Consider the following 25,160-nt stretch of genomic DNA (forward strand, 5'->3'; position numbering starts at 1 on the left):
TCTCCCATATAAGCATGCCACAGACCTCTGGATTTAGCCTAGAGAATGGCGCCTTGGAAAAAGCTTGGAAGATAACTTTGTGCAAGAATAATCCATAGAGATACACTTCTCAGAATTATTTTCAAGTTCTTACAGAAAAATCCTGTCACCAGAATGACTTTTTGTTTCGAGTTTCTTTTGCCCATCTCAGTGCCTCTAATTGCAATTGAGTGACACTTAAAATAAGACACATGGTGGGTCTGTAAGATGATGTACCTCTAGTTATTCTGCTTCCTGAATTCCAATGTGTAACAGTGTTATCAGTAATATATAATTGCTTACGTGTGAATCTACTGATAAGCAGAGAGGGAAATAGATTAAAAACCAGTTCCAACACTTAAAGAACAGAAACCACTCTACTGAAGTCATTCAATAGGAGGAGTCATGAATTGCAGAAGGTTGTATACAGCTTTGATTTCTCCTTCCTACTCTGCATGTCACTTACTTCATTAGTGGCATTCAGTTAGGTTAGAAATCTATCATGCTAGAAGGAAACATGCAGTTTGTCACTTGTCTGTGGATTTTACCTATCACTTTTCTCCATTTCCGCATGCTGAAATTGTGTTTCTTCATCTATTTGATATCCTGGGTGAAATCAGGTAAGAACCATTAGCTTATTCTTTGTGATATATTCTTTGCCTTTATTCAAGCATTAAGAAAAGGAATATTTCTTCATTTAAGTTGGCCAAAATATTTATACCTTGTGAATTATGTCTCATGGAGCAGACAGTAAAGAGAATTTAATCACTTTGAAACTGAGATGTAGGTTTTCATTTTAAAATAAATAGAACAAAGCCTGATACTTTATCTCTGGCTGTACTTTGCACCCAGACACACTCAGGTATGTGCACTTTGTACAAAGTAAAGAGGTAATTGTGAAATAGTTTTAACATAGTAGCATAATCTTATTGTTTACTGCTGATTTGATAGGTTGACAGGTATTCAAGCTATGTCTTATGCTTTAAATAGTAAAATTCAGTTACAAGGAAGTCAGTGTACACTTAAGATTTTTCCCTTTTCAACCACTGAAGATACATACAATAAACATACACAGGAAAGTTAAAATTGCATATAAGTTGAGTTAAACTGCACATGTGACAGCCCAATGCCTGTCTATATGTTCTGATTGTGCTGAAAAGTGTATGTGAGTTCTCCCACAAGTGTGCGCAAAGGGCAGTTGGGATATTCCTTACAGTAATCAATCAGAAACAGGAGTTTGAAAAACCTCCCCTTAGTGAATCCTTACTAAACTATGCAACGTATTAAATCTAGAAATCTATTTACAGTACTTACCTAATTCCACAGTAAAGACATCATCTTTTCTTTGTCTATTTACTTTCACAGAATAACTGCTGTCATTTCACAGTCATAAGTAAATGAGTTGTTACCCTTTGATGTTTGCCAGCTAATAAATAGGTTTCGTCAGTTAAATTATTTCCTTGTAATAGATTTCTCAGTTCCATGGACAAAACTGTTCTGTGTCACTGTCATTGCACTGCCTTTAGAAGAATTCATTCTTCTTTCTACCAATCAAATGATAAGAATTCAAAACATTTAAATGGATATGTTCAACATTATCTTAGCATAACTCTTTTGTATGTTAGATATGTAGGAGTGAATTGTATGGATCAGTGATTAAACTTGGATTTAAGAAGAATATTAAGCAAAAATGAGTTTCATGTTGTAGCTTTGAATCTGAATAGCGAAAATGGAATCATAGAATCAGAATAGTTAGGGTTGGAAATGATCTTAAGATCATCTGTCAAGTAGCTGATTTTTATTTCAGCTATGTATACAACATTTGTGTAATAGAATTTATATTCTAGTTTTATCACTGTATGTCATTATACGAAACCTAGAAATTAAATGTGATACATTCTATTAATACCTCAGTATCATGTCATATGTATGATATTTTGCCAGGTTTTTTATTATTTTTGTTAAATTCAAGGCAATTGCAGCTATTGTGATGAAAATAAGGCATGAAACTTCTGCCCAGTTGGTTTGAGACAGAATGTTTCAGGCTTTTTCTAATACTCTGTAACTTCAACCTTCCTCTGGTTGCAAATATCCATTATTTTTTGTGATGTCCAGTCCAGAGGTAACCGGTCTAGTCATTTGACATATATGGTTTGGCCATATATGAGGTGATTAGTCTAGTTCCCTGAGTGAATTAGCGTTTCTAGTGTCTTTACTGCATGTTAGGTGCTGTAATTCACATTGTTTTGTTTTTTATAGCTTTGATTAGATTTGCTTTATGGTATCAAAAACATTTTTCAGATACTTTGTAACCTACACACACACGCTTGCCTTTCACAGCTTTATCAACTGATGAGGGCTCGCTGGCTGTCTCAGATGTGCAAATGTTGTGGCTTCATTTCTTCCTGCTTGCTGCTTGCTGGGAGAAGGAGAAGAGCTACATCTGCCTCTCCTTGACCTCAAAAATTCTGAGGAATTCAGTTTATTTTAAAATTATTTTTTAAGGAACTGAGTAGGTACTATTTCTACTTTTGCTTTCTAGAAGTTGACTTGTTTTACAAAGTTGTTAATGACAGAAGAACTGAGGAAAGTGTCATCACATATCAGACAAAAGCCTTGCCCAAAGTAGCATAGCCAAGAAGTTAAGAGATGGGCCTATATTTCTTTGGACATAAACCAGCTGGCACCATAGTGAAGGTGAATGGGCCATGCAGAAGAGCTGTGACAGGCTTCAGTGTAGTGCCTAGAATCCTGAAATGGCTTATTCACACAATGTGACCTCAGCAGCCAAAGGTTACTTTTTAAAGGGTTAACTTTTGACCTTGATAAGTACAGTCTTTTCAGCCTCTTTTGAAAAACACCTTTCTGTTGCTGGTCCTGACTGGTCTGTAGCCTAACTTTGTATACCGTAGCTACCCAAGTACAGAAATCATAGAATCATAGAATACTTTAGGTTGGAAAGGACCTTAAGATCATCCAGTTCCAACCCCCTGTCACGGGCAGGGACACCTCACACTAGACCATGTTGCCCAAGGCTCTGTCCAACCTGGCCTTGAACACTGCCAGGGATGGAGCATTTACCATTTCTTTGGGCAACCCGTTCCAGTGCCTCATCACCATCACAGTAATGTCAAATACCATGGTTTTCTTGTGCCAGTATGTACATTGACCGTACAGATTCTTATTTATTCAAACTCAGAACAGGATACTATTTTTTCATCTTCTTTCTTTGTTTCTTGGCAACAGTGTCCTTAAAATGATCCATAATTAAGGAAGGGGTCTGGGTCATCCCTATTCTGTCAGGCAGCTGTTTCTTACTGCTAGATCAAACAGTGAGACTAAGGATTGGCAACTTTGCTACCCTGGCCGAAAGAAGAAGAAATGACCACAACGGTTTTCCTGTCCAAACAACGCACGCTAGTTGTGGAAAAGTTCTGAGAACCTATATTTGGTGGGTTTAAGCAAAGGATCTTATCAACACTGACTATTAGTTCATATTAATTATAGAGAAAATGCTGTTCAGGAACAATTACAAAGGTTGATTTTGTATTAGAAGGGTTCAGAGAAGCATAGTGGTATTTGCAGAGTCAGTAGTTAAACTGCGTGCTGTTCAGTGCACATTCTGGCACCATATTCCAAAGGTCTAGAGTGAAGAAAAAGGAAGCTCTTCAGTTTTAGTGCAAAAATGTGGAAGAAAAAGTGAAGAGGTGGTATTTCAGGTGCTATTTCAGGTGGTCTAATCCATCAAATGACTGTCCAACATTTTTGTCTTTTTCAGATGACGAGAAAAAATGTCCTGAATTCACAGATCTTAATATAGGCAATGCTCTATCTGGAACAGAACTCCAAGTCCAGTTACTGCTGTACACAAGGGAAAACCCAAATTGTTCTGAGAGGCTCATTGAACATGATGTTGCTGCATCTGAGTACCTTAATACCTCCAAGAAAATTGTCTTCGTTATTCATGGCTACAGACCAACAGGATCTCCACCAGCATGGCTAGGTGATATAAAGGAGCTTTTACTGTCTTCAGAGGATATTAATCTTATTATAGTTGATTGGAATCGTGGTGCTACAACTGTGAACTACGTATCTGCTGTTGACAACTGCAGAAAAGTTGCAGAAATACTGAAGAACTATGTTGACCAGATGCTGGTAAGGTAGAGAGTTGCATTTGCTCTGAGTAACTTTATATAGCAGAGTTTGGCTGGGAATGGATATTTAAAATATCTCTAAAGAGAAGCCCAGTGAGCAATATCAAATGACATTTCTTTACCAAAGTATTTACTAAATTTGCATGTAGTTATTACTGCATATCTTTAACTTCAGCTGAGTTCTTATTTCCCTTTCACTGAAGAATGCCTCCGATTTCTTTAGTCAAGCTGGAAGTTTTAGGTCTCCTGGAAAGAGCGAATGTACCAGTGAGGAGGTGAAGTGAGAGATGTCCACATAGTATGCAGCATTAAAATTTTACAAAAGCATTGTTTTTTTTACCATTAAACTACTACAATTAAAGATTTTAAATGAAAAAGAAATCACTGACATATAAATATTTATTCTCAAATAGTATAAACTTTTTGATTCTAAAGGGTGTTGCTGAAACAATTGTTGATGCCAGTGGTCTTAACTGGGCTTTGGATTCATTGCTTAATCAAATGAACAAAACTCATTTATGTAATTGTTAGATTTATCACTTGATTTTTCTTCTCTTCTTACTACTTCTTTTCACAGCCATTCTCAGAAATTTTGAATGCTGTGTAGTAGGAAAACATTCATGAGGAATTTGAGGTTAAAAAAAACAGTTTTGAGAAAGGCTGGGGTGAAAGAAGAGAAAGTCTATCAGAATCTGTCCTCTGGGACTAGATATAGTGGTAACAAGCTGTAACATATAAATTTATTGTTAAAGAATAGAAAAATAAAATAGGACTATAAGAATAGTCTCCAACCCAGGGTGGGTTGAAAAAGTATATTTAGCAGTTGTGCAAGTAATCAAAGTGGTTTTCGTGGGGTATATTGTGTCCCACAGCTATCACTTGCATACTTGCAAGCTGTCTTGAGGCCTTTGTTAATTCATTCTGAGACACATTAAGGTACCAAATCCCACATAACATCCCGTCACTTTGCAGAGATTCCAACTGTCTGCTGACAGTGTTTCAGAGCTCTTCAGTAGTTTTGGTTTTGTTCTGTTTTGTTTGCTAAGTACTGCCTGCTTTGTAGAATGGGCATCCGAAGGCATTCCTACAGGTGTGCATTTCGCACCATTATTCTGCAGTTCTGTGCCATAAGTCTTTGTTGATGGTATTATGGGTTTAATCTATTTTATTGGGAGGATAAGGCAGAGGAAGATAGTTCATTACTTTTTTTTTCTAATTCATAGTTTTGGTTCAGCTTTCTTGTATCTGGTAAATCTCTTCCCCTTCCCTTCCCTGCTCCCCTTCTAACTAGGGTGATATTTTGGAAGAAATGTGACTCAAGCTTCCTTTTTACATGTTTCTAGTCAAAGAATTTCATAATTGTTAAACTGTTTAATTAGTACAGAATGGCAAATTGACAAGAACTTTGTAATTTTCATTTGTTTCTAAAGTTAGAGAAATAACTTCGAGTACTGACAGAAAGTGAAAACTAAATCGGTCTACTGATGTCTGTTCATTAACTTTGTGTGGCTATGGCTTTGTTTGGTGATTGATTGTTTTTCCCTAATAGGTGGATGGAGCTTCTCTTTACTCTATGTATATGATTGGAGTTAGTCTTGGGGCTCATATAGCTGGTTTTGTTGGCCAGAAGTACAATGGCAAGCTTGGCAGGATTACAGGTAAGGCTTTTAATCCAGATATATGTATTCTAATGTACCTTGTATCATTGTCGTAGCTGCAAATCACGTAGATGCTAGCACTAAAATATCAACAAATGAGAATTATTTAGTTATATATGTGAGTAAAAATGTATTCCTGAAACAAGTTCAGAAAATTGAGGAAGTCTGCCTTCAGAACATAAATTGCAGCTGAAATTTTACAGCCTGTTTACCTCTAGTCTCTCAAATGAAAATTGAGTGCTACATCCAAATACCAGTTAAGTTAAATGATATATCTAGTTGACCGAGCAAGTCAGGTCCCTCTGAAAGGAAGTTCAAGAGCTCTTGGTCAGACCACAGGAATCAGGCACTAGGATTTAGTTTCAGTTTGAAGTATCTGAATATAGTATAGGCTTCAGTACGCTGAGCTATCTTGTATGGGGAGCTAAGATAAGGTGTGAAACCTGTGAATGGACACTACAAATATTACCTCATACTTGTTGCATGATCAGCATTGCCATCTGCAGGATTGGTGCTGTTGTGGTTTAACTCCAGCCAGCAACCAAACCCCAGCCAGCCACTCGCTCATTTCCCTCACAGTGGGACAGGGAAGAGAACCAGAAGAGAAAAAGTGAGAAAACCCATGGGTTGAGATAAAAACAGTTTAATAGGTAAAGCAAAAGATGTGTGCGCAAGCAAAACAAAACAAGGAGCTCATTCACCACTTCCCATGACAGGTGTGTTCAGCCACCTCCATGACAGCAGGGCTCCATCATACGTAACAGTAACTTGTGAAGACAAATGCCATCATTCCGAAAGTCTCCCTGGTTTTTCCTTCTTCCCCCAGCTCTATATGCTGAGCATGACACCATATAGTCTAGCACATCTCTTTGGTCAGTGGGGGTCAGCTGCCCTGGCCAAGTCCCCCCCCAACTCCTTGTGCACCCCCAGGCTACTCGCTAGTGGAGTGAGGAGCAGAAAAGGGCTTGGCTCTGTGCAAGCACTGCTCAGCAGTACCTAAAACATTCCTGTGTTATCAACACTGTTCTCAGCACAATCCAGAACACAGCCACATATTAGCTACTATGGAGAAAATTAACTACTCCAGCCAGAACCAGCACAGGTGCATAGAGTGAACACTGGAATACCCTCAGTGTGGCTACATCTTTTGGGACTGCACGAAGTTTATGTTTAACTTTCAGGTCCTGATTCCTAGGGCAGAAGCCATAGTGCAGACTCGAGTGCACTTGAGGCTCCAAATACTTCTTGTGGTGAAAGAGCAGAAGGCACTGCAGCTAGTGTATTGAGAGGGAAACTGACTACGCTGACTCTCAAAAAAGATGCTAAGGGGAGAAGAGACTGTTGGAGCCTGATAGTATTTAGGATTTAAGAGAGCAGCTGTTTTCAGGCTGAAAGGAGGCAGTTACGTCTCCTTGAGATTTATAGCTCCAGACCCTTTCTTCAGATTACTTAAGTAATTTGTTTCCAAAAATGTAAGAAGAGCCAGAAGCAAGCCTTAACAAAGGGCATTAGAGAATCCACATCTCTTTGTACAGTAATCTGAAAATTAGGGCATTTTCTGAGTGTGACAGGCTCTAGCTATATTCCTTTGGTTAAGAGTACTCAAGTATGCTTTACACAATTCCCTAGAGTTTGTTTGCATCACTGGTTGAGGGCAGACTTGACTACAATGCTAGGCTAGCAGGTCTGTGTCTTCTCTGCACAATAAGTAGAACCGTGTAATTTCTGAACTCAGATGCTCACTGGTAAATGGAATTATATGAGATATTTCAACCGCCTTCTTATAATTACAGATGTGGATAAATAAAGGCAAAGATTGAATAGTCTGAACACACAAGGATTATAACCTCCTATAAGACTGTTCTGATACTTTCAAACAAGTTGAGCTGGTGGCCCAAACTATTGGAAATGTTGGAAAAAATAAAATTTAAAAAAAGATAAAAGAAAAAGTTATTTTCTTCCTCACTGTTTGGAGGTTTTGAAAGTATAAAACTATTAGTGGACTAAGCCAATGACCTTTGTCACCTGGAGTACTATGAATGCAAATTGCTGGCATTTCATGATCCTCTGTGGTAGTTTGGGACTTGGTTATCTTGCTTTTGAGAGAGAACCTTCCTAGACTAGGTCTTAAAGCACACCTGGCAGTTAGATCATAATATAAATTTAGATAATCTAAGGTCGTGCAATGTCCCTGTCCTTTAGTCAGTGAGAATGTAAGTAGGAGTCATTGAAGTGTAGAATATGTTTTGCCTTGACAGTTTCATTTTCCATGTTTGCTGCTTTTACTTTTCCTCACTTTGTCTGTGCTTTTGTTGTCAAGAAAATAGGAGTAGAGAAAACCTCAGCTAAAAATTTCACTTTTCAGTGAAGGACAGAAATTACCGTCTTGAAATTTACCAGGCTTCAGGGCTGCACAACAATAATTCCCTATCCATAAAATGAATGAGAATTCGCAGTGTTTATATTTCTCAGGATTTGATCCCTGATGCTGTTGGCTTATCTTCATCTGGCGAAGTGGGAGATAAGCACAACGAATTATGGAGAGAGAGAAATTCAAAGAGGTGGGTTGATCAGTCTTGTTGTAGGAACCCTCCCTTTGCTTGGCAAGTTGAAGAATGGAAACTTGAGAAGAACTGTAATGGGTTTTATTTTTATTATTATCCCAGGAATGTGAAGAGTCATTGATGAATAGTGCTTAAATAGAATCACAGAATGTTGGTCTTGTATATATCTGTAGAACCAAACCCCAGGATTTGTAATGCTAGTGTTATTTTTATTTAGGTCTTGATCCAGCGGGCCCTTTGTTCACTCGTGAACCACCAGAAGGGAGACTGGATCGAACTGATGCACAGTTTGTTGATGTAATCCATTCAGATACTGATGGTAATGACTAATGGTAATAGCTTTCCTATTTCAACTTGAGGAAAGGCAAGAAAGCAAAAGAGAAAGGATATTTCAGTAACGTATTTTGTGTTACCAGGTAGATTGCTGTGCTGTTGCTTTCTAACAATGTCTATACTTTTGAAATCATACTGTATTTTATTATGTCTATTCATCAAAAGAAATTGAAACTCAGCTTTGCTAGTAACTTAAGCAGTGATGAGTTGTTTTGTTCAGTTCTCGCATAAGTAGCTAGGTTATTGAGTAAGTGAAGCTTGATGACTGAACCTGAAAATATTGAAATAACTGTCATGTCCAACAGCTAACTGAAGGCATATGTAAATAACCAGATAGTCATGAGTCTATTTAATGTAATGCTAAAGTAGCAATAACACCAGTCCTTTATGTCGTTTGTTATAGTATATTCCTTCTGAATATGAAAAGAACAAGTCCGCACATTGAGTAAAGCATGCCTATAGCATTGATTTATGATACTGCCACTTTCAAAATAGTTCTGCATTAACGTTCTTTTGCTGTGCTAAGTGTGTATGAACATAGCAGTTGTAAGCATGTGATTATCACTGAATTAGTCCTTTCTGAGGCAACCCATCTCAGCTGTATCATGTTAGTACACTACAGATCCAGTGCTTAAAGTTGTAAAACACATTATTGTATGGTTAAACAAAGAATATTGTAAATGCTCATCCATGCAATAATCTGGTTTAATGTTTCCCTCAGAATTATAAATAAACCTTTCACACCTACCACTCTCATCGCAGTATTTGTGTAGTTTCACACCAGTTTCTTTCATAATGTTGAAAATTAAGCTTTTTACTATACAAATTTGTATATGGATCTTCAAAAAACCTGGTTTTTAATGTTCATATTATGTGAAGAAAGATAAGTTGTGGTAAAAAGGAAGACAGGTAAGATTGAGCTAAAGCTACTCATCATCTTTCATATAACAGATACAGATTTTTCTGTTCTGATATATTGCTTATATTAGTGTAGCTCAGAATCCAATGTTGTATACAAAAAAATGGAAGGTCTTACTGTAACAAAAATTACATTAAAAAAGAATTTTTTTTTGCTGGAGAGAACATGAATTTCATCGTTTTCTTTGTGCAAATAATGTCTGATACAGCACTGAATAGTTGCTTCTATTTTTTCCTTTTTCTTTTGTGGCAGTAGGAATCTTAACACAAATTTTTATTCATTTATGTACCGCATTTCACATGTGTGTAATTTTCTCTAAACAGGAAAGAAATTTTTTTTTTGTGGGTTTTATTATTTCAACTCATAACATGGCTTCCATTTACAGAACAAAAGAGCAGTATAATTGCAAAATTTTCCTTTAAGACCTCCATGCTATTTTCTAAAGAATGTAATGATAAATAATTGGCTGGGTAGTTCTGCTTATGATTTTGATTCCTGATGTTTTTACTTTAGCACTAGGTTTCAAGAAACCTTTAGGAACCATTGATTTCTATCCAAATGGAGGAATGGATCAGCCTGGTTGTCCACAAACAGTATTCAGCGGTAAATATGAATGTGTTCAATTAATGAGAAAAGACTGAGATCAAATCAAAAGAAGTTAAACTGAATTCAATGGACACTGCATGTATTCATTAGTATGGGAGCTGAGGCCATTGTATTCTTTGTTTTCCACCCCCACTCAGCAAATGAAAAATAACAAATACATTTGACATCTTTTTTTTGTATTTTCCTATGAGCATACATATTCTACCATATCATTATTATTGGCATGATAAAATTATATTATTTTATATATATACAATTAGCATATAGTGATCATTATTATTCTATGTTTATATATGACTAGGCATGGGGGAAGATGTTTGTGTCCAAGTGGTTTGGACAGGATCACTTGCATATGACATGGAATGCAAGGTTTTCAACTCTTCACTGTGTCCTAGATTCCTCCTCATTGGCAGCGATGAACTAGGGTTTGATGGGTCCTGCAGGCTCTACAATGAAAACAGTTTTATGACATGATCTTTTGCTGGAGAATTTTGCTTTTTTCAGCTCCCAAAATCTTAAGCAAGGCTGCTGCCCATTGTTGGTTTTTCTTACTCTCTTTGCATATATTTAAGTCTGTCTATGTTTCTTCTGCAGCACCACTAATCTGCATAGTGATCCTACAAATTAGAGCTGCTGCAAAAGCATAGGGCTTCCACTTGTATGTCTGTGAGTTTGGGAGAATTCCTTAAGACTCAGGATCATCTTCATCTGTACAGTCCTCACAGTTTGTTCTGCTAGGAGAGGGAGGAATTTATTACCCCCCAAACCAGCCTGCAACGAGGCAAATTTTAACCCAGACTCATGTTTTCTAACAAAAAAAAATCTGTAAATCTGATATGATTTGGGAGACTATTTCTTAAATACAAAACCTTTAGACTTTTCTCTGTACAAGTAATATTCAAAATAGTCTTCAATTTTTTCCTCTGTGTGTGTGACCATCCAATTGGTGGTCAACTAACAAAAGAATAAAAGCAGGGCTAGCTAAGAATGACTCAGGTAAATGGGATTACTTTGATAAAAACTTTTATTTAATGAAAAAAAATTATTGCATATTCTCTGAGTATTTCATTTTTTCTTTCCTGAAGGACTCCAGTATTTTAAGTGTGACCATCAAAGATCTGTCTTTCTCTTCTTATCTTCTTTGAAAAGAAGATGTGACATAATAACATATCCTTGTGACTCTTACTTTGATTACAAGAGAGGAAAATGTGTCGATTGTGAAGCTTTCCACCCAATGTCCTGTCCAATACTGGGTAAGCGTTGTGAAATCCGCTCTAGGCTGGGTGAGAGCTTCCAGGAAATACAATCTAGTTCTGTCAGGAGCCACTCCAGAGATCTGTAGTATCGTGTTAAGGGATCCGTAGAAACTGATCACATGCAAAGCTGCATACTGTTTAAAGTAGTTTAAAGTTTATGGCGTTGGCTGCTTTATAGTTATCTCTATTAGACACAGGTGCTGAGTGTTCCTAATCTTGATCATTATACTTTCCAGTCTGAAATGGGTTCACAATGTATTTCCTTTCTACAGAGAAACTGCTGCTTCCTAGTTCGTCATTTTTACAGGCTTTCACAGTGTGTTACCATTCCTAGAGCACCTTTATTGAAGAGTAATAATGTTTATAGAGCCTTCATGGGTTTTCTGGCTCTTCTTTTGGAATCAAGCTTTTATTTGGAAGGGTTTCTAGCCTTCTAGGATTTTATTGCTTTTAGAGAGGATCTGAGGACAGTTTGAAGAGAGTTACAATAGTGTGAGCACTTCCTATTTGGCAGGGTTTTCTTATGACTTAATTTTTAAAGTAAGAAGTTAACTTTAAATACATAACTTGTGTTTTTTACATCCTTTAATTAGGATGTACACCTATACTAGTTAGACCAGGTTTGAAGAAAAAGCATAGACAGACAGATCTCTATGCTATTTTATGGTAAAGCACAACTGTAATGGGACTTCATAGTAGGACAGAAAGATTCCAGGACTACCCTAGCATGGTTATTAGCCATGCCTGATGCACTTATGATGAATGCCAAAGCTACAAAGGGAGAAATATTTGAACACTCAGATGTCACCTATTTTTTAGTTCTTCTACTGCAAGCTTTCCTGCTTGCTGCCTTGCAGTGGCAGCTCTGCAGCCTGGAACTAGCCCTCATTGTTCAGTCTAGGTAATGAAATTAAGAGGGAGAGAATAGGATCAGCCATTTTAGAAACAAGGACTGTTATCAAGCCCCAAAGAAAATAAGCATAGAATTGTATAACCCAAAAGTTCTTTCTACATCATATTCATGTGGTAAGGAGGCTTACAGACTACCTAACATCTTATTAAAGAATAATCACAATTATAGACTAAAGGGTTTAAAAATATTTACTTTAATGATTCAAAAAAGAAAGGAAGAAATTTTACCTAATGTGAAGCTGTTCTCTATCTGTTCTCTGCAAATCTGTGGGGTACTTTTTGGGGTTTGTTTTTATTGCCTCTGCTGGAGTTTACAAGCACTATTTTTTTGAGTTTGTACTCTAGACTAAATAGATTCCAACTGTTGTGACAATTTTAGTGATACTAAAATATCAGAAGAATGAAATTCTTGCATACCAAATCCTATTATACTCAGGGGATTCCTTTATTTTCCAATTCAATTTACTTTGTCAGAGAATATTTAAGAAAATGAAAGACAAATCTGTCACTTTGGGTGAGGTTCTTTTGTGCAATTATTTGTGTATCATAATTTTGCTGAATGTCTGAAAATAAATATTGAAACTTTGGATTTCAGGTTATTATGCTGATAGATGGAAAAAAATGTTAATCCCAAACAGTTCACCAACGAAAGCTTATTTTGATACCACGGACCAAGACCCATTCTGCAGTGAGTGACTGAATACATGCATAATGAACTCTTTATGAAACGGCTGTTATTTGTTAGCTGATCTAGAGTGAAAGCATGTTAAGAGTAGAAAGTTATTGTTAGCTGGTGTGTAAAATGGTGTAATAAACCATGAGCTAAGTGTCAGTTTGCAGATTGGAGGAAGAAGAAGAATGATTGTGGCAGAAGAATAAGTAATAATGAAAACATTAAAAGCTATGGGATAGACTGCCAAGAGGAAGAAGGAAGCCAGAAAATGAGAATCAAGTGACAGAGAAAAAGCTGGGCTGAGAGAACCTGCTTAGACTGGATTATCGCTGCCATTTTCAGAGGGCAAAAAATTGGAGATTGCCCTGGGTGGGGAACAACAAAGAGACACCGCTATGTTCCACCCCAGAAGGAGAGCACCACACAGTTAACTAAAGCTAGTCCAACTTTTAAAAGTCCATTTCTTCCTCGAAGTAAAACAGTGGAGGGAAAACTTAGCTTCAGGGTTATACTCTATGGGACTGAATTCTCATGGCATGGGCTTTAGCTGCATCAGTTTAGGTATCTAAATATCCATGTAGAGGTCGAGTTTAGATTTTCTTTCAATTTCTTTTATTAGCAGACTCTACTATTACAGGCAAATGTTAGCACACTCTTCTAATTGGCTACGTTTAAGGTTCTTTGATTTGGGGTATGGAGATAGGCTTATGGAGAATTCAAGTGAAATTAAGTTTTCCCATTAGCTTTTTCCGTTGTCTTGGTAAGTTTTGTGACCAGGGACTGAGTATCTCTTTTTATAGTGATGATCATGCTTGCTTACATCACTGTTTCTTCCAAAGGGCCAAGGAGAGGCTAACAAAGATGTGATGGATTTTATATAAATCAACTCCTATCCCCAGTGCTCTTTCAGCTCAACCCAAACCTGCTACCACTGTTTTTCCCTGCTCCTGTCTGCTTGGACTTTGCCCCTACATACTCTCAAAGCTGCACAGGCCTATAGGTCTGTCTTCTTATTCATACTTCTATCAGAAAAGTACGCTTTGAAGTAAAGAGTCACTATTCCTATCATCAACTAATGTATACTTTTAACGGGGTGATAATAACAACAGTATCCTGTTAAGGTCATTCCTTGAATCTTATTATTTCCTATTTCTTTTTACAGTGTATAACTACTTACTGGATATTACTACCTGGAATAAAAACATTAGGAGAGGTTTCATTAAAGTTAAATTAACTGACTATGCTGGAAACACAGTAGAATCAGAGATGAATAGGTATGTTGTGCTTTGTCTCTGAATCTTTTTAATCACTTTATAGGACTAATTTTCTAAGTTTCCTAAACCTTTAACTTGTTAAGATGTAAGTCAAAAAGTATCATGAGATTGTTAAGACTTTTCCACAGCTCCTTTCTGGATATAGCTTACTGTCAGAGGCAATGGTCCTCACACTGAAATGGTCCATTTATGAATTACCACAGATCCTTGCATGGTGATGGTTTGAATCCAGTTCTAGGTGTCCTTGTTCTGAATGCTCAAAGTCGATATATCTCACAAGATTTTTGAACTTAATAAATTCTCAGTAACAAAGAATCTTATTCATCTAACACACCCCTGACTCAAAATACCATTTTTCTTTAGTGAAGCTTCAACATTTCAGCAATATAAAAGAGTCAAAATACTAACTGGATTTTACCGAGACCTTGACAAAATATCAAAAATGTCCCTGACCTTTTCTACGAAGACTGTAATAGGACCAAAACACAAGCTTAGGGTTCTCCAGATGAGGCTGAAGTCTCTCAATAATCCAGAAAGGTAAGTGTTTGTCATATATCCAAATTGTGTATCAACTAAAATGCTCAGGATGTTTCCTCAGAAATGTGTATTTCCCTTTATTGACTTTTTCAATCACGTATTCCTAGATGCATGATTATCCTTCTCATCCTACTAGGATCAAATTTATTATGCGGAAGAGCTGCTCATTAGCATTTAGTGCACAGCACCCTTGTACGTGTAGATGTCACGCATGTTGCTTGTTACAGGAGGCTGCTGCTGCTGTCTGGTCACAATGTGTTTACAAGGACCAGCCTGACTTATATCTGCACAGTTAAGTTCTGTTCCAGAAAATAAATTTTATGAAGAACTTTTTTGACCTTAATCATGTCTTGATACACAGCTTTTCACACGTGAAATGGAGCACTTCAGATACTTGTGTTCCTGGAATAGGTTTTTGGTCTTGTTGCTGAAGATAAAGACCTTTGAAGACCAGAACTTGTGCTTGCCTACACTAAAAATGAAATAATCTGCATTTTTTATAATTGTGTCATTAATAAGCTTTTATTAATTATATCTGGTTTTAAATATTTCAGCAGTATTGCCATATGTTGGCACTGGAATGGTTGCCCAGGGAAGTTGTGAATGCTCCATCCCTGGAAGTGTTCAAGGCCAGGTTGGATGAGGTCTTGGGTGACATGGTTCAGTGGGAGGTGTCCCTGCCCATGGCAGGGGGGTTGGAACTGAATGATCTTAAGGTCCTTTCCAACCCTAACTCTCCTATGATCCTATGTTCACTATTTTAAATCTCCAGAGGTATTTGTACCATAGCACTGCCAATTACATTTAATGTTTGCATCTTGTGGAAATAATGTATTAGATAGAATAGGTAGGAAATATCCAGGAGTAGCAAGAGTATGTTATATTAGAATAGTTACATCTATTTGCTTCATATGAATGGCAGATTCAACAAAGTCAGAATTTAAAATAAAGCCCAGTAGTGATAATTAGTGGTACTTATCAAATAAGTAATGAGCGGGAATAATATTACAATATGAGTAAGTTTAAAGCCAGTATATTTTGGTAACTTGAGAAATAACATTTATGGCTTTCTGATTTGGTATATGATAATAGTCTAGTAGGAATTGGGTATGATCCTTTGCAAACATTATGAAACCTTGTTAAATTAATCTACTATTTCGTATTTACTAGAAAAGAGAGGAAAGATAGGTGGGAGAGACTTAGGAAAAAACAGAACACTAGGTAATCAAAATAGTACCCCAGAATGAATACTCATTAACATGTGGAAGACCATAAGTCTCAAGCTATCAGATGAAGTGGCATGATTTTATTGAAAAGCAGGTGGTGATCAGAGATGGTAAAAGCTCTAAATCATATTGCAATTTTTTTTCTCAACCTGATGGTGGTAAATCAGAAGATACATTTCATGCAACCCTGTCAACATTCAGGACTTTTTCAGTTGATGACCTAGCAAATACAGAAGATCTTCAGTCAGCAGCCCTTATGGTTTTGAGCTTCCATTCCTGTTACTCTGCCTCTAGTTAGTTAGTTGTTGCACTTGATTTGCTTTAAAGTAGGAACCATTAAAATCCTTCATACAGAGCCTGAACAGATGGCAGTCATATAAGCACATTAGATACTTTTAGATGGCAATGGAAAATAGCGTTTTGAATCAGCTTGTGAAGGTAATTTAAATGCAGATGTTACAACACTATTGGTTCATATAATTACATAATTGCTCATTGTAATTATAACTACCTATATTTACCTTATTCAGCTACATGTAATTACAACAATTACTTGAATACAAGATAATCACCTAGAAACTGCATTAAAAATATTTAAATTATCCACATAATAAAGTAGTAGGTAAATCCAGGGGACTGGTCCAGGAATAAAAGAATAGAAATCTCAGGCTCCCCAGATCTGGGTTGATAGTGGACAGTGGGAGTTTGAGGAATATCACCGACCAATTGTCTACTGGGCTGGTTCATTATTCACACAGATGGTATGTGAATGTGAGAATGCTAAAAGCTACCTTTGGGTTTCTTTAATGAAAAAAAGAACAGGAGTAATAAAAAAGAAGACCTTACTAATTACTGAACAAGAGAATGTGGCATGCCCTTGCTTTTTAGTAGACAGCAGGTAAACCACATGGGCTAAGGGACTGTAAAAGCCTCACATAACAAAACCTGTTTTGTTTTGCTCTTTGTCAGTGAACTGGAGAACTTGCTCCTCACTCAGGACTACTCTCCCATAAGGTGTTCCTGGTACCAGTAATCACAAGCTTAGATGGATTGCACTTCAAATGAGACAGAATATGACAAAAACCATATGTTTTTATTTCAAGTATTCATCATTATGGCTTGTCTAAGTACTGTGTCCCCTGTGGTTAGACAAAGCTGTTCCCAGGTGACAACTGCTGTTGGAGAACTGGCTACGTTAACACATTGTGCTGCTGCGTTGCAAACGCTCTTGCAAATGTGCTAAAATACAGCATCATATTGTTCTGTGAAATGTTGAAAGTCAACTCAGGAAATGGATGCATATAATAATCTTACATTGTTATAGCTGGAAATTTGCCCTGTTAATTCTTTCACAGTCTTTTACAAGGACTATTAAAATGCTAGCAGATTCTGTGCTTTTTATGTCTGTTTTTTCTCCCTGTACAAAAATAATATAATAGTAAACCATTGAATTAAAATCAAAACAAATTGTGGATGAAGGACTGGATGAAATTCTATGCTTTGCATTATACAGAATACCAGAATTTTTCTTGATCTTTTTAGTCATAAAATCTAGTCTTAGCTCTGTAGGGACCTTACAAAGTTTCAAATTCATATATAGAAATCTGACAGTCCTTTCACATACAGGCAGGTAGAGACTTGGCTTGTTGGAAATCTCACACTAATGGGCAACAACAGAAAGGTTTGGCAGGATGCTCTTTCTCAGGCTTTGTCCTTTAGCTGTTTCACTGTACACTACATCCCAGTCTGAGGCAAATTATGTTCTATAACCTTATTGTGTGTTCAGAGCAATATAGATGATAATTCTAAATAAAATAAGTATCAAGCTAGTACACTGCTAGTTGTGCCATCAGAGGGTACGCTAGTCATTAGCCTGGTCAAACCAGCTCTCACCATCTATAGTAGCACATGAAGGGCAGAGCCGTGACCTGCTTCTGCCCTAAAAGGCAGAGCATCTATGTTGACCTTGAAAAGTAAGATTCTGTGTGTATGCCTCCCTCTATATGTGCTCATGTAGTATTATGCAGTTCCGAGTTTTCTAGGTGTTTAGATGGCAAATTATTCTCTTGCATGAAACTGTCTTACGTGTGTTGTCATTGCAACTGAATGAGTTACATGATGTGGTGTTCTACTTTCCACTGTGGAATGAAAGCAGAGAAACTTCAATACCTAGGGAACTCAAAATAAATTATTCAGGTCCAGTGTTAACAAGAATTGGGCTGTTCTTGGAGCATTGTTCTGAAGAATTAATTTGAATGCAGATTAATAGCTTTAATGGTGAAATATTGCATCTACATATTTCAGACTGATGTGATATACTTCTTACTCATGCCCCTTTGCACCATCCAGCTATTGTCCTGGTTGTTGTTCAGTGTGGCAAAACTACTCCAGAGATATGTAAAACAGGGTATAAACTTAAACAAGAAGACATTTCTTCTTGTCCTGAGTACTGTCTCTGAGAGCTGGTAAATACTGGAGATTCAATATTTCAAATATTGAAATAAATATTTTTATATTAGTGTTAACTTCTGTTGTATACATTTTTTTTCTACTTTTCATAGGCTGCAGCTGTGCAGATATGATTTTGTACTGATGGAGAACACTGAACTGACCTTCAAACCTATCCCTTGCCCAGAGAAGGCTACATGAAGAGAGCTTCTACTAACCTTATTTCTCTTGCATCAGTGACATTTTAATTCGTCCTCAGGATAAGGACTGCAATGAGAAAGGAAATGAGATAAGCTAGATTTATTTTCAGGATCTACCTGGTAATATGCATTATGTGCTTTGAGTGCCTAAGGGTGAAATGAATTTAAAAGTTCAGGTATCTATGTATTTGAGAAATTTGAATAAAGGTATCATGGTGGAGAATGTGCAGTGGTCTATTTATTCCTATTTGTTAGCAGTGAAGCTAACATATGAGTTATCCGTATGATCCTGGCACATTATTTGTCAATTCATACATATATTTAATTATTTATTATTTGTAATGGCTTTTATATGGAAACATAATTATCTGTCTACAAAGAGAATTTAATATACTGTACATGTGATCTACAGATCTAATACACAACAGTTTTGTTGTGCTGTGCTGGTTGGATAAATGAATTCGCAATTTCTTATTATATAATGTCTGTCTCAGAACTGGAACAAGAATATTTGTGAGCACATATGTAATTTTTCTATTTAAATCAATTATATGAGCTTTATGCTTATCGTAGATGAGTATCATTGCAACCATTCAGATTTTTTTGTACCAAAGCTATGGACAGGGCAGCAATGTTTCCGATATGAAGTAATTCTAAAAGTCTATTCTGAAAGATGAACTTAAAGATTGAATAAATGCATTTTCATTCAATTTCCATTTGGGCCTTCTGAAATTATAGCTGCTGCTCAGGTTGAGATTGATGACAGCTTTCACCTACTGGCATGTGAACAAGAATAAGCCCTACATAAAGATATCCTCCTCCAGTTAAAAAAAAAAGGTTTTCCAATGCCATATTGCTTTTCCTGATGCTGCTTATTGAAGAACAGATGCTTGTATTTTTCATCTTATGTGTTTAACCTGGATTTCTTGTGTAAATGCATCCAATGCGCGTCCTCTTTTTCCTTTCTTTCCTGTGCTGCTGCTGCCCCTGCTTTTGGCAGCAATCCTTGGTTGAACCTGTTAACAAATTTTGTCTGAATGTCAATGGAGTGGGATGTCCAAAACCTATGAAATTTAAGTTTTATTGGAAGTCAACACCTGTGTTAGAAGGAAGATGGAAGATAGCGTCCGAAGGAAGGGAAAGCAAGTTACAGCTTCCCCTTTTCGTTGCAAGAGGCAGCTCCACCATGCTGGTCAGTATGTGCAAAGCTTTAAACGACCATTGTCCATGCTTTTATATCTCTATACACAGCAAAAAAAAAACAAACAACAGAACTGCAGACAGATTGGCTCATGGACTTACTACTAAAAAAAAAAAGAATTATTTATTCTATACGAATAACGATTACATTGCCATATGTTTTCTCTGGTGGTGTCTGACTTGGCTTTATCATTTTGTTATATAGTTCTTTGTTCCTTTCCTCTGAAGGAGTTATTAGGATGTACACAGTACAAGGCATTTTTGCCTGCTTATATATGTGTGTATGGAGGGGTGGGATTTAGTTCTCTTCCCTTTTTGTTTTTCAGTCTTTTAAACTGCTGGTTTTCTGCTTGTTTTCTTTCTGCAAGTTTTTATCAAGCCTTGATCTCATCAACCCCAGTTTCCTCTTTACTGGTCTCTGAGCCTCCTTTCTTTCATCTCTTTGCCTCCAAATACCTGTTTCTTGTATCACTTTAGAAAAAGTGTAGAGACCTGAGAGTAAATTTTAAATGTCTTTAGACATTTAAATTTGAAATGTCTGAAGAACCTTTCAATGGATGTTCAGGCAGAGGAATATATCAGATAACCTCTTAAGTTTCCTTTTAATGCTGCTTTCTAAAACTTCTCTGAAGTTTTGTGTTTTCATATGCTTCTTGATATTTTTTTTTATTTTTGTTTTGTCTCTTATAATCTCAGGGGTTTTTTTTCACTGATTTTATGCCCTACTGCAAAGAACTAAAATACAGAGGTATGAGTATGATTTCTGACTATAAACTTTTATTTTACTTGAGATACTGATTTACCAGTTAATACCTGGAAAAATTAATGAGATTTTATTAGCTTTAAATTGACAGCATAAAGGGTTCATATAGCTCTTTCCAGTAATGGAACTGAGGGCTTGCTTATTACCAGAGCTATTATTGATGTAGCTGTCAAACAAAGGCATTTTTTCCCCTGTTTTGTAGGTTGTTTACCCATATAAGCTTGATTTTCAACAGCTTACTCTATTTAGAGACGCATAAAAGTCCACCTTTTCAGCATTTGCTGGGGTTGGCTTTTTCACTACAAACTATAGCCTTTGCCATTTACTTACTCCCCAAATTAGGATAAAACTCTGGCAATGCAGCACTAATATATACTTCTAGGCAGCAATCATAACTTATAGGCAATGACCTACTAGCCTTCTCCATCCTTTATCTATCACACAAATATACTGGCAAAATGGTGGCTACACAAGCAGTTGTAATGTATTGAGTTGTGACATAGAGTATAAGACACAAGCAAGAAAATGTGCAGAATTGAGGGCTGAGATACCTTCCTAGAATTTTTCTGTTACAAATGCATGGAATAAATGTGAGGTAAGGTGATATTGAAAGGATACAAGGAGGCATGCAGACATGACTGACAGTGTGGCACAGTATAAAGGTAATGACAATATTTTCACACATTTTAAACATAAAAAAAGGTAAGACAGGAATAGTGATTTGTTGCCTTGATTTGAGTAAACTTCGAGTAAAAAGGAAAGAAGCAGCAGGGTTGATAAGGACGTTACAATAAACAACATGACACGGAAAGAAATTTTTTTTGCCCCCATTCTAGTTGGTAATTTTAATTTCATAAGAAGGATTGTTCCAGGCAGTGCATTTCCAGCATATAATTGCACTTCTCAAGTGGCTAAGCACTTGGACTGTAGCCTTGTGTCTCCCAGCACCAGCAAAAATGTGCTGTAATTGTTCAGAAATGCAGTGCTTCTTATGGCTCACTGCCACATGCTACTTCATACTGAATTTATCAGCTCCTTCTGGCTCAGCAGAGGATGCCACAATCGGGCAGAAAATTAAAATCTTCCAGGGAGCTCCCTGTTTTGAAGCAAGTGGTGATGGTGCTTTCAGTGGAGCGCACTTCTGCATCAGAGCTGAAGAGAAGTTGGACTCATTGCCGTGCTGTTCTGTATTCTCTGTCAGAGTACCAAATATCCACTAACATTCTTCATTTTACTACAAAACCTTGTATGTATGTTTTCATTGGGAAAATTCAGAATGAGCTGAAAGCTCCAAATCAATTTCCACTGATAAAATCTGAAATGGAGAAGTAGGTCATTTCAGACTACTTTGACTTGGAATTAAATATTTGCTTTATACAACTACCCCAAATGCTCCAATTTTCTCCTGGTTTAGTATTTGGCAATAAGCACTGGCCTGCTGTGTGGCTTGGTGGTACTATTGTGCTTTGATTTTCTCACCTGTAAAATTGTCCAGTCAAGAAACTCTTCCCAATTTGTAATGATAAATTGTGTTATTGTAGAAGTTTGCTTGTATCTACTGTGTTTAACCTTAAGGATCAATTTCTATACACGTGAAGAAAGATATATCCCATGAGTAAATGGAGACTCTGTAATTAACCAGTATATAGTTGTAATACCAAAGGGATCTCATTAGTATATACTTGTAGTGATGAACTGTAAGTTACTTCTATCAAATGCAACAAGCTTGGGAGAGCTAATGCAATATTTATATTTAGCGTTTAGTCACAGGGAAATGAAATTGTTAAGTGACAGGTTTATAAAACTAATATAAGCTGTTTTTTCTTGTGTTTGTGTTAGACCTGGTTAGCATTTGATAAATTCATCTCTTCTTTTACCTATACTATTTCAAATGAAATGACAATGAGGTTTGTTATATGTTCAGTAAGCAGTAGTAGTCAGTGGAGTAAGCAGTAGCTTACTCAGATGAAAACCAATGTATAACACAGAAGATGTTTGCTACATCACTCAATTCACAATAGGTTGAAGTGGTCTAGATTAAAGATATGTAGAACAAGACCATTTGCTAGTTTAATTTGGGATGGCTTTATTGATTTCAGTGATGCTATATACAGTTAAGTCTGTAGTTTATGATCTCTGCCTCAAATAAGGATTGATTTTGCATTGGGATTACTTATTTGTATAAGGTGAAGTACAGATATATGTTGGTGGAATTAATGGCTACATTTATATGCAGCTAAGTGGAAAGCAATTTAGTAATGAGATGCTGAAAGGAGATCGGATATCTTTTTAGGAAAAAGAAAGCCCTGTAAAAACATCTGCTCTTCTTATGTGGATATTGTAAATAGAGTTGCAGGTTACTTCTAAAGGATCATTTCAGGGTAATTAATAATCATATGAGACATTAATTAATGTCTGGATAGTAAGCAATGGACCAATACAACATAGATGGTATGAGTGTGGAAGGAAGGATTCAGACATGTGGAGCTAAAGAGGTTCTAAATCAAGATTTAGGCTAAATCCAGAGTCACTTTCTGCATTTGACAGCTGCCACTGACAGCACTCAGTGGGTACCTCAAGTTATTTTTTCACTTCGAAGTTTCCAAGATTTCTGCTGAGCATATCCACATGTGGTACCAGTCTTAGCACTGAACAGTTTGACACTGTCTTCTAGCTAATCAATAGCTCAAGTCTAAGCATGCCTACACCTCTCCCTTCAGTCTGATGAGCATGTCTCGTGCACATCTAATGTTTTGAACTGAGCTCCATACGAAAAAGGTTGAGACAGAATCTGCCTTGCTTCAGGGGCTGCTAAGGAATCCTTTACATTAAATGGTCAGTGTAAAAAGGGATAACTCTTAAAGTCTGTGTTCAGTTGTTCTCAATTCCAACTGAACTGTCTGTCCTTCCTCACAAGGTGAAGCAGCAGCCTGTATGCTACTGACACAGAGCTCTAGATTTACTGCAGCTGTCAAAGGGGATCTGCACTGTGGCATTAAAATCCAGTTTTCCATCTGTGCACTGCTGGTGTGTAGGAGAGACACACTGATCACGAGCTTTATGACCTATAATGTGGTAGCTTTTAGATAAGCTCAGCTCTTGGGCCTCTGACCTTCTGTGACTTCAGTGCAGCTGGAGACAATAGTTGTAGACATCAAGTGGCATTGCCTATGAGGACAGGATTGATAATCTTAACTGTTGATGTGAGTCTTGATTGCTCATCATAAGTTCTAGCTCTAGTACTCAGACAAGTACTGTTCTGGTACCACTGACTGACTTCCCAGTACTCATCAGAGTGTATTAGGTGTGTTCTAGGAAAGCATCTTTCAATTTAATTCCATTTGTAAGCAGCCTACTCTCTGCATGCTCTGAGACTGCTCTGCAATGTGAACTAGGATGTGGTGAGTCAGGATAGACCTGATTCAGTTTAAAAGGTTTAAGCAGATACTGCCAAAATGCTGTGGATAAGGATATCCATACAATGAGTGTATCCAAAAAATGGGAGGATGACACCTGTCAAAAAAGTGGAAGTGTGATACCTGTGGCCATTAATTTTATGCCATATCTCAGAATACCAGACATCCACTTACTTGACTGTTTGAATAATGGGGAGGTGGTGATTTTTATCATGTTTATCACCTTCATGAAGTTTACATACTGATTGTATAGTGTATTTAATGTTCTCATACTTATGTTTCTTATATTGTTCTGAGTAAAAGTGTAAGGAAAGGGCATAATGGTCCTACAAAAACATCATACAGAGAAACAAAGGGTAAACTATAAATAGAGGTGAGAAAAATGTGTTAAGATTTTAGAAGAAATGAAAAAGTTGTCAGAAGAGGGCAGCCTTTTCACGTAAACTATGAACCAACAATAAACCAGAAAACATCTGAATTTTTTCCTTTCACTATGGTTAATCATGCCAGTGTGGGGTTAACCTTGTTAAGGGAAGTGCAACATGCACAAAATTTGATCACAACAAGAATGCTTCTCTTTTGTGCTACCTTCAAAGGACAGAGACCTGGCTTTGTAGTGGTAGTTTTTTCCTGTTATGTTCAGACAATGGAGTTGGAAATTATTTTAAGATGAGTCAACAAAGGAAATGCAATCATCTTTTATTTGTTTGTTTGTTTGTTTTTAGTTAAAGACAAATGAACTTTGAATACTTTGGGTATTAAGGGCAAAATACACTCGCTTAAATACTGTTGCAGAGAAATAAGCCAATATTTAGACTAAGAACTAACAAAGCACTAGCAAATTAAATGAATGATGCTTTATTAATGTATTCTTAATCACATCAATCTGTCTCAGTATTTATTCAAATACAATATGTAGTCATGAAGACTGTTTCAAATAGTGAAATTTATATCATAAGCAATTGGCAGACTACACTGATTTTATAAAGAACTTGTTCCAGTC

At 36.7% G+C, this 25,160-nt stretch overlaps 1 protein-coding gene across 1 annotated transcript; it reads left to right on the forward strand.

Moving 5' to 3' along the window:
* Positions 1-589: 589 nt before the first annotated feature.
* LOC308218480 (lipase member H-A-like) lies at positions 590-18,779 on the forward strand (the record flags this gene model as incomplete). The annotated part of the gene is made up of 10 exons (XM_080612656.1): positions 590-638; positions 3,797-4,173; positions 5,722-5,830; positions 8,612-8,713; positions 10,160-10,249; positions 11,338-11,505; positions 13,016-13,108; positions 14,256-14,367; positions 14,731-14,904; positions 18,692-18,779. The coding sequence occupies 10 exons, from the start codon at positions 590-592 to the stop codon at positions 18,777-18,779; spliced, it is 1,362 nt and encodes a 453-aa protein (XP_080468782.1).
* Positions 18,780-25,160: the final 6,381 nt, after the last annotated feature.

Source organism: Psittacula echo (assembly GCF_963264785.1).
Source record: "Psittacula echo genome assembly, chromosome: 3".
NCBI lineage: Eukaryota > Metazoa > Chordata > Aves > Psittaciformes > Psittacidae > Psittacula > Psittacula echo.